This window comes from Salmo salar, chromosome 26 (assembly GCF_965601325.2).
Source record: "Salmo salar chromosome 26, fSalSal1, whole genome shotgun sequence".
NCBI classification, from domain to species: Eukaryota; Metazoa; Chordata; class Actinopteri; order Salmoniformes; family Salmonidae; genus Salmo; species Salmo salar.
This window is the reverse complement of record NC_138316.1, coordinates 9,750,225-9,763,202: the sequence shown is the minus strand read 5'-3', so window position 1 is coordinate 9,763,202 and position 12,978 is coordinate 9,750,225. Positions and strand designations below refer to the sequence as shown.

The following is a 12,978-nucleotide window of genomic DNA, read 5'->3' as shown; positions in this document are numbered from 1 at the left end:
TAGTAGAGAGAACAGTCTATGACTTGAGTGGCTGGCGTATTATTAATGATATGTTATTCTTTAGGTATGTAGCAGCATATTTCTCATTCATTCACACCTATTTCTGCCTTCCACTGCATTTATCTATTCAATACTTGTTTTGCAACAAAAAAAGAGTGAAATGTTGGGTCTTATTAAAGCTGCAATATGTAATTATTTGGGCGACCGACCAAATGCACATAGAAATGTGCTTTATATATCTCATTGAAACCAGTAGCTCTGTTCTATGTGCGCTATTTATATCCTTCCTATTCTGACATTTATTTTTTGGTATTTTTCTTTCGGTTTTGTACACCAGCTTCAAACAGCTGAAAATACAATATTTTTGGTTATGGAAAATGTATTTCACAGTTTAGACAGTACAATACATCTCTACACTATTCTTGCTTGTTTTGTCACAACATGAAATTAGGCGACTATTAGAATTTTAGCAACTAGGAAATGGCGAAGGATTTATGTATAGTGCATCTTTAATTTCCAAATAGCAAGTTTTTTTATGGAATTTATTTTACTTGACAGTAATCCGGGGAATATAATGACTGTAACACCTACCGTTCACAAGCAAGATGGCGCTGACTTTGAGGAATGGATATCTGGAGATGCTGAGAACGTGTTGGAGATTACAATCACATATGAAAATTCCTGTTCTTAATCAAATGGGTAGGTTGTTTACCCGTATGTCGACAAATCTAAACTGGTCGAATTATTCGTGCAGTGTATTATCTCTGAAATAGAGCAAGCTAAATTTGCACGTTAGCTAACCATTACATCTCATAAACTTGGTGAGTGTTGTGTTGAAATCAAAAGGGAAAACAGCAGCTTTCATTAATGCGTCTCGTCTGTATAAAATTGGTAGCTATTGAATGTATTGAGCATAATCTTGGTGTGTAAGTACTTTATAGCCAACAAGCGTGTATTTCAGAGATTAATGAATAGGATCAATCTCTCTCTGAGGGGAAAAAAAAACTAATTGAAGAGCTGTCGTTCGGGACTTCTGTGTCCTGCCCTAGCACGTCATCAAAGTTCTCAGAGCATCAAATTACCATCAAGGTACAGTATATCCACTCAACTTTATAATGTAAAATGATTACTTCATACTCCATATTGATTCTAGATTACAATTCTTACTGTGTGATGTCTGATTTCAAGTTATTTAAAGAGAACACCTTCACCCATCCAAAATATGATAGACTCAAAATAACGCAATTTCGGCTCATGTGCCCCAGCAGTTATGTACCACAGACGTCCTTATCCAGACCCTTGTGGCCAGAAATGTCCTACATCAGCCGTGACGAAGAGGAGAGGCAGCACAAAGGTGTTTTGATAAAGCAATATCATTAAACACGCATCAAGGACTATTTACGATAAATAATTGTCCTCTAAAACGTTTTAATACATAGCTATTTTGGAGTGAAAGATAGACATAACATTTCAGCCTAGGGCTAAATCAATCTTTAGACTCATTGTATTTGTAATTTACTGTGTCTGAACGATCACTCTCCCATTGCCTTTCAGTGGTTCTAGAAAATGTGAACACTGTCCTTGCAAAGGAAGACTATGGAAGACTTTTTGCAGTTGTCCATTTTGCAAGTCGACAATGGAAAGTGACAAATGAGGACCTGATCCTCATTGAAAACCGCATTGATGCTGAATGTGGTGACCAGATTAGACTTGAGAAGGTCTGTGAGCTTTATATTCTTAGTGTTATTACTATTTGGAAAGGACTGATTTTCCACACGTGCCAAATCTTTTTAGCCTTGTCCCAGATCTTTTTATGCTCTTACCAAATCCATTGCTGTAAATTATTGCTGTAAATTACCTGTAAATTATTTTATGGATATTACTAAATTACAGTTCTCAAACACATGTACTTTCGCTTGCCCTATGTTTGGCACACAAATTAAGTCTGTTAACTGCAATGTTGGTAGATCCTAGAATCAAGTGCAGTCGTGTAGACTACACTTTTTTTATGGACAAAATCCTTCCATCTAATAGGTGCTGCTGGTTGGTGGAGAAGAGTTCACACTGATTGGGAGGCCCCTACTCGGGTAAGTTTTCTAGTTCTATATCTCAACTGAAGGGGAAATTATGCATGTTTGGGTTTTGAATGTATGCAGTAAGGCGTAGAATATACTGCACTTTTTTGTTGTTATATTTCTAACAGCCATTTCCCCTCCTCTATTCACATGTAGTCGTGATTTGGTCAGAGTAGAGGCAACTGTCATAGAGAAGACTGAATCCTGGCCCAAAGTTCACATGCGGTTCTGGAAAAGACACAGATACCAGAAGAAAAGAAGTATGTGTATATATATATATATATATATATATATATATATATATATATATATATATTTTTACATGTTGAATGTTTTTCTTGATATTTAAGCAATGAGGTTAAAATAATATCTAAAATTGTGTAGTGTACAAATCTAAGCTGGCACAACACTATTCCCTGAATATTCCTATGAAGGGTATTTTAATTTAATTGGGAAACAATCTAAACAACAACACTCTAATGTAAACATCAAATATAATTTCCCAAGGAGAATTGTCAGCATGAACAAAGTGTGTAAAAGCTGCAAGAGTTTTACTGTGGGAAAGTGACACATTCCAAGGTAGCTAGTAGAAAAGGAAAGTGGGAAACCACTGTATGAATGGGTACACTACACACTTTTTAATTAAGAGATACATAGTTGGGTGATGGATCATAATCATCTTTTTTTTTAGATTTCAATGAATGACCTAAATTCCTCTGTCCACACATGCCAATTACTGGTCAAGTATAATTTGATATTGTTTTCTTGGAGTAAACAGGAACATTACATCTCTCCAGAGAGCGGAAATGACCCAGGATATCACAACAGAAAAGAGAGGCACACTTGAGGCCTTGCATTTTTCATGAATTATATGTTCAAACATTCTAAAGGATATTCATCCTCTGAAGTAAATTCTGTGAAAGCAATATGAATAACCTGACAGTATGTTTTTCAGAATAATGCTACATAAGTGTGGCTGCTGCAAGACTAACTATTGTCTTTTCCTTTTTCAGTTATTGTGCAACCACAGACAGTGCTTCGGATCAACACAATTGAAGTTGCTCCCAGATTCACATGATGCTATATGTTTTGAATTGTAAATAAACTTTTGGTCTGTGAATGTGCCACTGAAATTGAGAACACGTGCTCAGTATGAAAATATAATGGGAAAACGTATTTATTTATACACAACATTTGGTATCTTTAAAGTTAATCTTTGTAAATTTACCTTTTTTTATGTAAGCAGATGTGCTTATATTGTACATCTACAACAATCTGTCAAAGGTCAATTATTTATGAATCTGTTATGAAATCGGTGAAATTCAGGCACAGTTTCTCGCCTATATGACAAATAGCCATATGATATGTTGCGGAGTTGAGAAACCTAGCTTGAAGACAGAAAAGAAGGAAAACTTGAGGTATTCCAGTCTGGTCTCATAGACTAGACATAACATAGTAAACGAAAATCAGAGACAATGATTTCACACTTGGTCCCTTTCAGGCAATTTTTGTGAACTTAGTGTGGTTCGCTTATTTTTTGTGTGCAGTGTGAACACTCCAAAAGAACTCAGACCCCTCAAAAGAGCCCCCGAAGCGATCTGAACTGAGACCATCTCGAGAGGTGGTCTGACTTGGCTTTGCTTGAATTTGGGGTCTGGTTCACTTTTTTAGGACAATGTGAACGCCAAGCTCCCCAAGTTCGCTTGTCATTATTCCCGCACCACACTGTTTCCCCTGCCATAAACCCTCATGTTGGTGTCACAAAAGAGAGAAGATGAGGATCTGCATGTTTGTGGGAAAAACTGCTGTTTTTGGATATTGACTAGCGATTGTCAATTACTTTTATTTTTGTTAAGAGTTTTTTTGCTATATGTGATCTATAGGCTAAGAGACCTTCATAAGCTGTTTATTGATTGTGGAGTTTGAATAGTGTGAGAAGACAACATATTTGGTGAAAATCACAACATAGTGTAGGCAATCTATTCTAGCTCTTAAAGGGGCAGTAGCCCACCTTGGGTGTACAATTTTCAATGACAGCATTATTTATTCTGCAGTTACTCTATTGCTATGTATTCTGTTACCAATCAAATGTACATGTTAATAGTATCTTCTGATTCTAATGAATATGTCTCATATTTTAACTAAATGCAATCTATTAGCTTCTAAAATGTAAGTAGGTATATCTAGCTGTCCGATAACACATTTGGATTAAATGGCTTGTCCTGCACTTTGTAAAAACCCAGAGTACATGTTGGAAAATATCTTGGTTCCTTTCTAAACATAGCAATGTGAATGCAAAGAGGACTCGGCCCACAAAATAAGTGACATGAACTGGCAAAAGATTTGATTCCTCATTGAAAGGCAAGGGCAGTGTGAATATAAAGAGAACTGACTTATTTTGTTTTTCTACCCCAGAGTTCACTTTAAAGAGGACTGAGGTCGGTTCTTTTAAAACTCTCTCAAAGTAGTATGGTATGATTATATAAGACAGAATGTTACTGTCTGGGCAGGGTGGACGTCTAGTAACCCAAATGTTGTGTGTTTGAATGTCATCACGAGCAACTTTAGCATTTTAGCTAATTAGCAACTACTTAGTATGTTAGGTTAAATTGTTAAGGTTAGTTAACCATACGAATTCTAATACGTAACATATAATAAATGGATAATGGACATCCACAAATTAATACATACCATACATAACATATACTCATTTGAGGGCCAGGCTTTTTGTTTACTATATTACGTCTACCCCTGAGTCCAGGTTGCTATTCAGGAGTGCGGGTGCTGGTACAATCTCGTTGAGCTCGGGGAACGCATCGAATATGATTTGGAAACTTTTTATGGTTTTGAATGTTGATTTTGATTACTAATTTAACAACATCCAATGGATAAAGAAACCATGTCCACCAATTTTGGTCTATCAAGAACTTTGAAAAAGACAGGCAGTTTGTCTTCGAGAACGGTCAGGATAGTGATATTGGGCCAAGCGGCTGTTGGCAAAACTGGTAAGCACAGAGCCACTTTAGCATAGAAACAATCATTGATGTAGAAAATATTATAGCATAGGTTATGTGTTATCATCAGATTATCCTGATTTGCGCTCTAGTTCCAGACTTGCTTCAGTTTCACACGTGTAATATCTATCAAAAGTAATTTTCATAAAACTCATATTTCATTTCGTATTTTACAGCAATGGCTGTGCGATTTATCACTAGAAGATTCATTGGCGAATATGACCCAACGCTCGGTAGGTATTCGGAGGGAGAGGGATTGCGTCGACTTTAATCCGATATGTCATGCCATGCGTAAAGACGCAGTGTAGCCTAGTGTATTAAGGACTAATAAATAATTAGAACGAATATAATATAAATATGGATCACTCTATCAAGTTTGACAAACAATTGGCATGTCTTTCTGCAGAGACCATATACAGACATGAGATGTCTATTGGTGGTGATGTGGTACACTTTGAAATACTGGACACTGCAGGGCAGGTGAGCGTGCTTGGCTTAACCTAACAGTTATGCAATCCTCCTATGAAACAATCGTTTTGACATAGAATTGTAGGCTATCTAATCATCATTGACCACTCATGTTTCTGTCCAGATTCAGAATCCTGAGTATTTAATATAATGCAACCATGGTCAGCAGTTTGAAGACCTATGTGTTACCAGTCAATTGGCCATATTATTTCTGCAAATACATTCCACTCAATCATATACACTGAGTATAAAAAACATTAAGAACACCTGCTCTTTCCATGACATAGGCTGACCAGATGATTTTAAAGTCTTGAGACATGGATTGTGTATGTGTGCCATTCAGAGGGTGAATGGGCAAGACAAAAGATTTAAGTGCCTTTGAACAGAGTATGGTAGTAGGTGCCAGCCGCACCTGTTTGTGTCAAGAACATCAATACTGCTGGGTTTTTCCATACTCAACAGTTTTGTGTGTATCAAGAATGGTGCACCACCCAAAGGACATCCAGCCAACTTGACACAACTGTGGGAAGCATCCCTGTGGAACGCATTTAACACCTTGTAGAGTCCATACCCCAACGAGTTGAGGCTGTTCTGAGGGCAAAAGGGGGAAGGGGGGGTGCAACTCAATATTAGGAAGGTGTTCCTAATGTTTGGTATACTCTGGTATAGTTTTTTTATTGATATATGATTTTTGTGTTGTTGTTGCAGTTCTATATCTAAATATACATTTCTTGTAAGGAGGAAGATGCCCTGCTGATCGAAGAGAAGATAAAGTGGGGAGATGGATTTGTGATTGTGTACTCTGTAACAGACAGGTGTAGCTTTGACGAGGTCATGCGCCTCTGTTTCCTCGTCAATCACATCCACTCCTCTTCAGGCGCCCGCAAGTGCAGCCCTGAGCCTCCACCCATAGTTATTGTGGCCAACAAGAAGGACCTTGAGTTTGACCGAATGGTGAGCACTGAGGATGGAGAAGGCCTGTCACAGGGCCTAAAACTGCCCTTCCATGAGATTTCAGTGCGTGACGGATGGGAAGAGACAGCGGCCGTCTTTAGTGTTCTTTATGGAGATGTGATCCAGCAACTTGACACTTCCCCAGCCTCATTTCGCAGGAGAGCAGTCTCCAAGCTGATGGAGAAGATCCCCAGGATCAACTCCAATCCTCCTGGCACCCCTGGCCGCAGCTTCAGCTTCAGCTCATTCAGGGACTTCCTGCCTGACTGAGCCGGATGGGTTGGGGCTCTGAACAGCGCCTGTGATTTGGCTATTCACAGGGGAAAAGTGAAACATGTTGTTCTGGCAGCGTGCCTCTCTAGAATAGCTGTGTTAGTGCTCTATGGAAAGTGATACACTTGGACACCTGGATACCTGGATAAGAGACTTGGACACATTCGGTCGGAAGATGGACCTAGCAATTACTGTAGAATGTAATTCTATAAATATTTGTGGGGATAAGATTAAAATCAAGCGTAATAAGAGTATTACAATTCTGTTTTGTATTTTGATGAGACATGAACAACAAACTAAATATCAAAAACATCTAGAAATAAAATGTAAATATTTGTTGCAGTATCATGAGAATAAAATGAACATTCTGCAGATGTACACAGAGAGTATATTTTTGAAAGTAGAAGAGGCAGGTGTATTTGATCTTTCCTCAAGATCGATCTTTAAGGCAGTAGAAACCATTACCTGCTTCGATGTTTATGTTTAAGTATATTCTTTGAAAGCCACAAACTACACCTACTATCTGAGGTACTGTATATACACAAAAGATAACGTGGAACTTAAAGTGGCCCCATCAAATATTCATGTTAACCATATACTCAGCACAGTTTAGGGCTTTTGAGTAAAAAGGGCCTTAAAAAGGATCCTATTTCTGAAACCTGATACAAGCCTTTACGATTAGGGGCACCTGCAATAGAAAAGACTGCTATAGTTGCTTTGATGTGCGGGGGGTGCAAGGAATGTATTGTATATTGGCTATACTAATTTGATATTTATACACATGGAAAGATGGATAGTTGTGAAGACCAGGGAGAAGATGACTAAACAAAGCTTATGGGTGCTATTGAACAAAAATATAAATGCAACATGCAACAATTTCACAGATTTGACTGAGTTACAGTTCATATAAAGAAATCAGTCAATTTAAATAAATACATTTGGCCCTAATCTATGGATTTCACGGCTGGGAATACAGATATGCATCTGTTGGTCACAGACACCTTAAAAAAAAGAGGTAGGGGTGTGGATCAGAAAACAGTCAGTATCTGGTGTGACCACCATTTGCCTCATGCAGAATAATGACACATCTCCTTCGCATAGAGTTGATCAGGATGTTGATTGTGGCCTGTGGAATGTTGTCCCACTCTTCTTCAATGTCTGTGTGAAGTTTCTGGATATTGCTGTGAACTGGGACACGCTGTCGTACACATCGATCCAGAGCATCCCAAACATGCTCAATGGGTGACTTGTCTGGTGAGTATGAGGCCATGGAAGAACTGGGACTTTTCCAGCTTCCAGGAATTGTGTACAGATCCTTGCGACATGGGCCTGTGCATTATCATGCTGAAACATGAGGTGGTGGCGACGGCTGATGAATGGCATGACAATGGGCCTCAGGATCTCATCACGGTATATCTGTGCATTCAAATTGCCATCAATAAAATGCAGTAGTGTTTGCTGTCCGTAGCTTATGCCTGCCCATACCATAACCCCACCGCCACCACGGGGCACTCTGTTCACAACGTTGACATCAGCAAACCACTCGCCCCCACATGACACCATAAACGCTTGCTATCTTCCAGGTACAGTTGAAACAGATTCATTCGTGAAGAGCACACTTCTCCATCGTGTCAGTGGTCATCGAAGGTAAGCAGGTTGGACGTACTGCCAAATTGTCTCAAACGACATTGGAGGTGGCTTAAGGTAGAGAAATTAAAATGAGATTTTCTGGCAACAGCTCTGGTGGACATTCCTGCAGTCAGCATGCCAATTGTAAACTCCCTCTAAACTTGAGATATCTGTGGCATTGTTTTGTGACAAAACTGCACATTGGCAGTGGCCTTTTATTGTCACCAGCACAAGGTGCAACTGTGTAATGACCGTGCTGTTTAATCAGCTTCATGAAATGCCACATCTGTCAGGTGGATGGATTATCTTGGCGAAGGACAAATGCTCACTAACAGGGATGTAAACAAATTTGTGCTCAACAATTGAGAGAAGCTTTTTGTGCGTATGGAACATTTCTAGGATCTTTTAGCTCATGAAACATGGGATCAACATGCTACGTTTATATTTTTGGTCAGTGTAGTATAAAAAAAAGCAGATTCTGAGGTTTCCAAACACTTACCGTTGCCAAATATCTTGAATTGAAAAGATTAGCTTTATTTCAAAATGTCACTTTTTCCAAGAATAAAGTTGTTCCATGTGCTAGCGGCAGCAGCAGATACCCTACAGTAACATAAACCAGCCTTAGGCTCAATTCAACATTTTGTAATTGACTCCGATTCAACTCATTAATTGAAATTTGAATTGAATTGGCCCCACCCCGCAGGATATAGAATGAGAATTTGAGTGACAGGAATTAGAATTGAATTCAGTGTAATTCAAAGAAATTCCACTCAGTCATTAAATATGAGAGTTTCACTGAAACCCTAACCCTCACCTTAATCATTTATTTACCCCCTTTTTCTCCCGAATTTGGTGTTTACAATCTTGTCTCATCACTGCAACTCCCCAACGGACTCGGGAGAGGCGAAGGTCGAGTCATGCGTCCTCCGAATCATGACCCGCCAAAACGCACTTCTTAACATCCGCTCTCTTAACCCAGAAGCACCAATGTGTAGGAAGACTGAAGTCAGTCTGCAGGCACCCGGCCCACCACAAAGAGTTGCTAGAGCGTGATGAGCCAAGTAAAGCCCCCCCCGACACTGGCTTCCGGGTTAAGTCCCTATGAGACTCCCGGTCACTGCCAGTAATGACACAGCCTGGGATCGAACCCCAGGCTGTAGTGATGCCGCAGTACTGCGATGCAGTGCCTTAGACCGCTGCACCACTATATTACATTTTAATTAGGGTGCTGTTTTTGTACAATTTGGCTGCATTCACACAGGCAACCGAATTCTGATCTTTTGCCAATTATTTGGAATATCTGATACATATCTTATCTTTTCCCTAACATATGAACAGCAAATCCATATGAGACCTCGGTTTGGACGCTCAGATCTGTTCATTTTTATCGGGTGCCTTCTGACACAACTAGTACCTCAAATTGGATAGTACTGGGAGGGGAAAATCCACCTGATGGCAGCAGATGACAAGCAGACTTTCAACAGACGTGTGTGCGTGTTCGTGCGTGTGGGCGAGCGTGTGTGTTGTAATGCCTCAATTCCGGGTAAAAATATATATATCCTTAGATGGCAGCATAGGCCAACTAATAACAAAGGTTCCTTTACAGCAGGCAGGTTGAAGTAAAGAACACTTGGACATAGGTCACGTATGTATGAAACTGAATTGATACAGACTAACAGACATTATGTGACAGACTGACAAAATGTTGACCATTAAATGGACATTACACTCCAAAATCAAAGTTTGTTGGATGGTTTCAGATGTCAAAAGTAATGTCAGTATTAATCCATTCACCACACCTTCAGGTGTGTGTATCTAACTATATACCACAATCCAAAATGAATGGAAAAGATAATCATCATATCTTTTCCAGATTTCTTCCATTTATTTGGCGTTAAGGCATATAGCTGGATATACACAACTGATCAGCGCCATTTTTAGTCATAAGCGATATAAGAGGCCGCTAGGGGGCACCAACCAGGATGTCAGTAGGGGTCTCAACTTACTGTTGGTTAGAATAGCAGAATACACACCCGTGCAATATAGAAATTTGGTAGTGCATCAGCAGTTTTCCCTCTTGTTATGTCAGTCACTGACAGTCACTCAATTAGCCAATGTCAGCTAAGATTTAATAGATAAATTAGTCTATCCGCTAGCCTTGCCTGGCGACCCAGGCCTTATTGCTCCGGCCAATTGCCACTCCACACAGACGAACATTCGTTTTTTCTCCGCAATGAAGTATGTAGCGGCCGATAGAGCAGCGGAAGAATTCATGTTGAGTCGTCAGGCAACTGCTAGTCAGTTATCTAAACCTTGTAGTAACCATGGGTGAATTACTGACCAGGCACGCAAGGCACGTACGTGCCCAGGGGGGAGGTGTCTCTAGCAATGGCTTCTAATCAATAGATCCCTTGTTCGGGGTCTAGACAGGAAGTCTAACCCACATAATCAATTATTAAAAGATGATCGAAGCTGCCTTTCCTTACCTGACCCGGTTATTTGGATTTTGTTGGCGATTCAGATCAAAGATTTGTCTACTGGTCGTGGCACAGATGTAGGATCTTTGATTTGAGCCAATTTGTGACACAAAAATCACCCTGCAGCAACAGGAAATGTGAATATTTAAGTGGATTATAATTGATGGACATTTTGTTGGGATTGATAAATGTTTCTAAAATTTCAAAGTGGAAATGACGAACTTCAGAAGTCTTTTTAAAGCTAAATTATAAACCTGCATTGCAGGAAGGTTCTCCTGCAACAGGGTGATCAAATTAAGATCCTATGTCTGTACCAGAGTGGCATCCATGAAAGAAGCAAATCTACAGCTATGTTCTGAACTTCTTGAAAATAGCTTTACATATGTTTTATAAACAATACTAGTTTCCAAACTTCCACTATATAGATCTTGAGCGTTTTGAAGATACAAAAAATGTTTTATTTGATGTATCTTGTAACAAATCAGGTTTTCTTCAAATACATGTCACAGAAATACTGTCCTTCCTTATGTCTTATTTTTCCGTGAGTCTTTGTGAACAAAATCAATATATGATAATCCTTTTTATTTACTTTTGTCTTCTGATTTGATTGTGCATTTTTAGGACTGTGTCTATTGATTCCTTGCTGTATCTGTTTATTAGAGGATACAGGTATTATAACTTGGACTTGGACCAAAACAATTTGGTTTTTGTTGATTATTTTGTGTTGATGTTTGCCATGTACTCACTATATCCATTAGCGGTTCTGGGGGGGGGCTAAATGTGGAGTATGAAATAATTTTTACATAACACATTTTTGCTATCGTTCTTTTTTTACATCCGTTATTAGACAGTGGCAACGATGATGATTATGAACATGGTCTTTTGCCTGCTAATGCCTGCAATGCAGTGAAGAAAACGATATGACAACAATAACGTCAAATGTAACTGGCCCCTCTAACAGTACAACTGGCCCCAACTTGGCCCCCCCCAGTTGAAATGGTCTATAACCGCCACTGACTATATCCCAAAATTATAGTCAATACACCCATCCATTAACATGACAATTGTACCTTCCCAGTAGGTTCTATCACTGGTGTAAAGCATAGTGCTAACCATCTGCACTGTGGCTCTGTGAGGCAGTCCATTGCCAGTGTTTTGAGGTCTCTCATCAAGTTCTCCCACACTGTATTCTATCTGCCCACACTATGATGGCTCTGTAGGGAAGACACTTACAGCGTTTGCAGTGTGCGCCTTGCTCAACCATATGCTTTCATATTGCCAGGATTGAAAACTGCCTTGGGCCTCAACACTCTTGCCAACTTCCAGTTTATAGTGGGCTTTTACTGTGCAGTCTGGTGATTCTGTCCATTTCTTACGAAAAAGGTCAGAATAAAACTGATTAAAGTGAGGACTCAAGCACCTGCTATGTTTACACTTTGGTAATCAGAGAACAGGCTCCATTTAATTAAACATGCAATACAGTATATCTTTTTTACAAAGTTGCATTTTTGGTTGTCAAGTAATATCTCAGATATTACTCTATAGATACTGGAAACATAGCACATCATGTACTGTAGATTCCCTCCGTGTGTGTGCACTGGCACGTACTTGTTACAAAACCAAAACCCTGATTATTAGTTTATTCACACGTTCATGATTTATACTTTCATTCAAATGAGAGAATATTCCGACACTTCAGATTTCAGTTTAATTATTTTAGTCTCCAACTCTTTTCCCTTTAAATAATACATATTTATTAGGGGGAGGGGGGGGAGTTATGTGTTGAATTGAAGAAGTTACATGATGTCTGGTCCTCCATTCTAAATCCTCTGGAACTCACTTTTGAGAAGTTCTATCACATCTACCCACTTAGGGACTATAGGCTGCTCTTCAGGACCCCCTGCTGTGTGTGTGTGTGTGTGTGTGTGTGTGTGTGTGTGTGTGTGTGTGTGTGTGTGTGTGTGTGTGTGTGTGTGTGTGTGTGTGTGTGTGTGTGTGTGTGTGTGTGTGTGTGTGTGTGTGTGTGTGTGGTGTGTGTGTCATCATTAGTGCTGCAGGGGGATAATGGCAGCAGCAGTGGGAGTTATA

The 12,978-nt window shown here is 39.4% G+C and overlaps 2 protein-coding genes across 6 annotated transcripts; both read left to right on the top strand.

Moving 5' to 3' along the window:
• Positions 1–559: 559 nt before the first annotated feature.
• On the top strand, positions 560–3,215 carry LOC145850189 (large ribosomal subunit protein bL21m). 4 transcript variants are annotated; one of them, XM_014175056.3, is made up of 7 exons: positions 560–699; positions 1,050–1,089; positions 1,269–1,354; positions 1,555–1,718; positions 2,035–2,087; positions 2,232–2,335; positions 3,089–3,215. In XM_014175056.3, exons 1-7 carry the CDS (start codon positions 606–608, stop codon positions 3,151–3,153), a joined length of 606 nt encoding a protein of 201 aa, XP_014030531.1. In that variant the 5' UTR covers positions 560–605; the 3' UTR covers positions 3,154–3,215. The 4 variants fall into 4 exon arrangements, with proteins under 4 accessions (XP_014030531.1, XP_045563889.1, XP_014030534.1 ...); XM_045707933.2 differs by having other exon boundaries at positions 567–699; positions 1,266–1,354; XM_014175059.3 differs by having other exon boundaries at positions 567–703; positions 1,018–1,089.
• A 1,623-nt stretch (positions 3,216–4,838) lies between these two features.
• rerg (Ras-related and estrogen-regulated growth inhibitor) lies at positions 4,839–7,161 on the top strand. Of its 2 annotated transcripts, NM_001141470.1 has the most exon segments (5): positions 4,882–5,080; positions 5,266–5,322; positions 5,496–5,569; positions 6,296–6,638; positions 6,641–7,161. In NM_001141470.1, coding segments are annotated over 5 exon segments (600 nt in total). In that variant the 5' UTR covers positions 4,882–4,959; the 3' UTR covers positions 6,646–7,161.
• Positions 7,162–12,978: the final 5,817 nt, after the last annotated feature.

Coding starts and splice junctions, on each gene's coding strand:
- LOC145850189 (XM_045707936.2), top strand. CDS start 606: ATGGCGCTGACTTTGAGGAATGGATATCTGGAGATGCTGAGAACGTGT. Junction 1,355..1,554: donor AGAGGAGAGGCAGCACAAAG/GTGTTTTGATAA, acceptor ATTGCCTTTCAG/TGGTTCTAGAAAATGTGAAC. Junction 1,719..2,034: donor ACCAGATTAGACTTGAGAAG/GTCTGTGAGCTT, acceptor TCCATCTAATAG/GTGCTGCTGGTTGGTGGAGA.
- rerg (XM_082969277.1), top strand. CDS start 4,960: ATGGATAAAGAAACCATGTCCACCAATTTTGGTCTATCAAGAACTTTG. Junction 5,081..5,265: donor AGCGGCTGTTGGCAAAACTG/GTAAGCACAGAG, acceptor CGTATTTTACAG/CAATGGCTGTGCGATTTATC. Junction 5,570..6,295: donor TACTGGACACTGCAGGGCAG/GTGAGCGTGCTT, acceptor ATTTCTTGTAAG/GAGGAAGATGCCCTGCTGAT.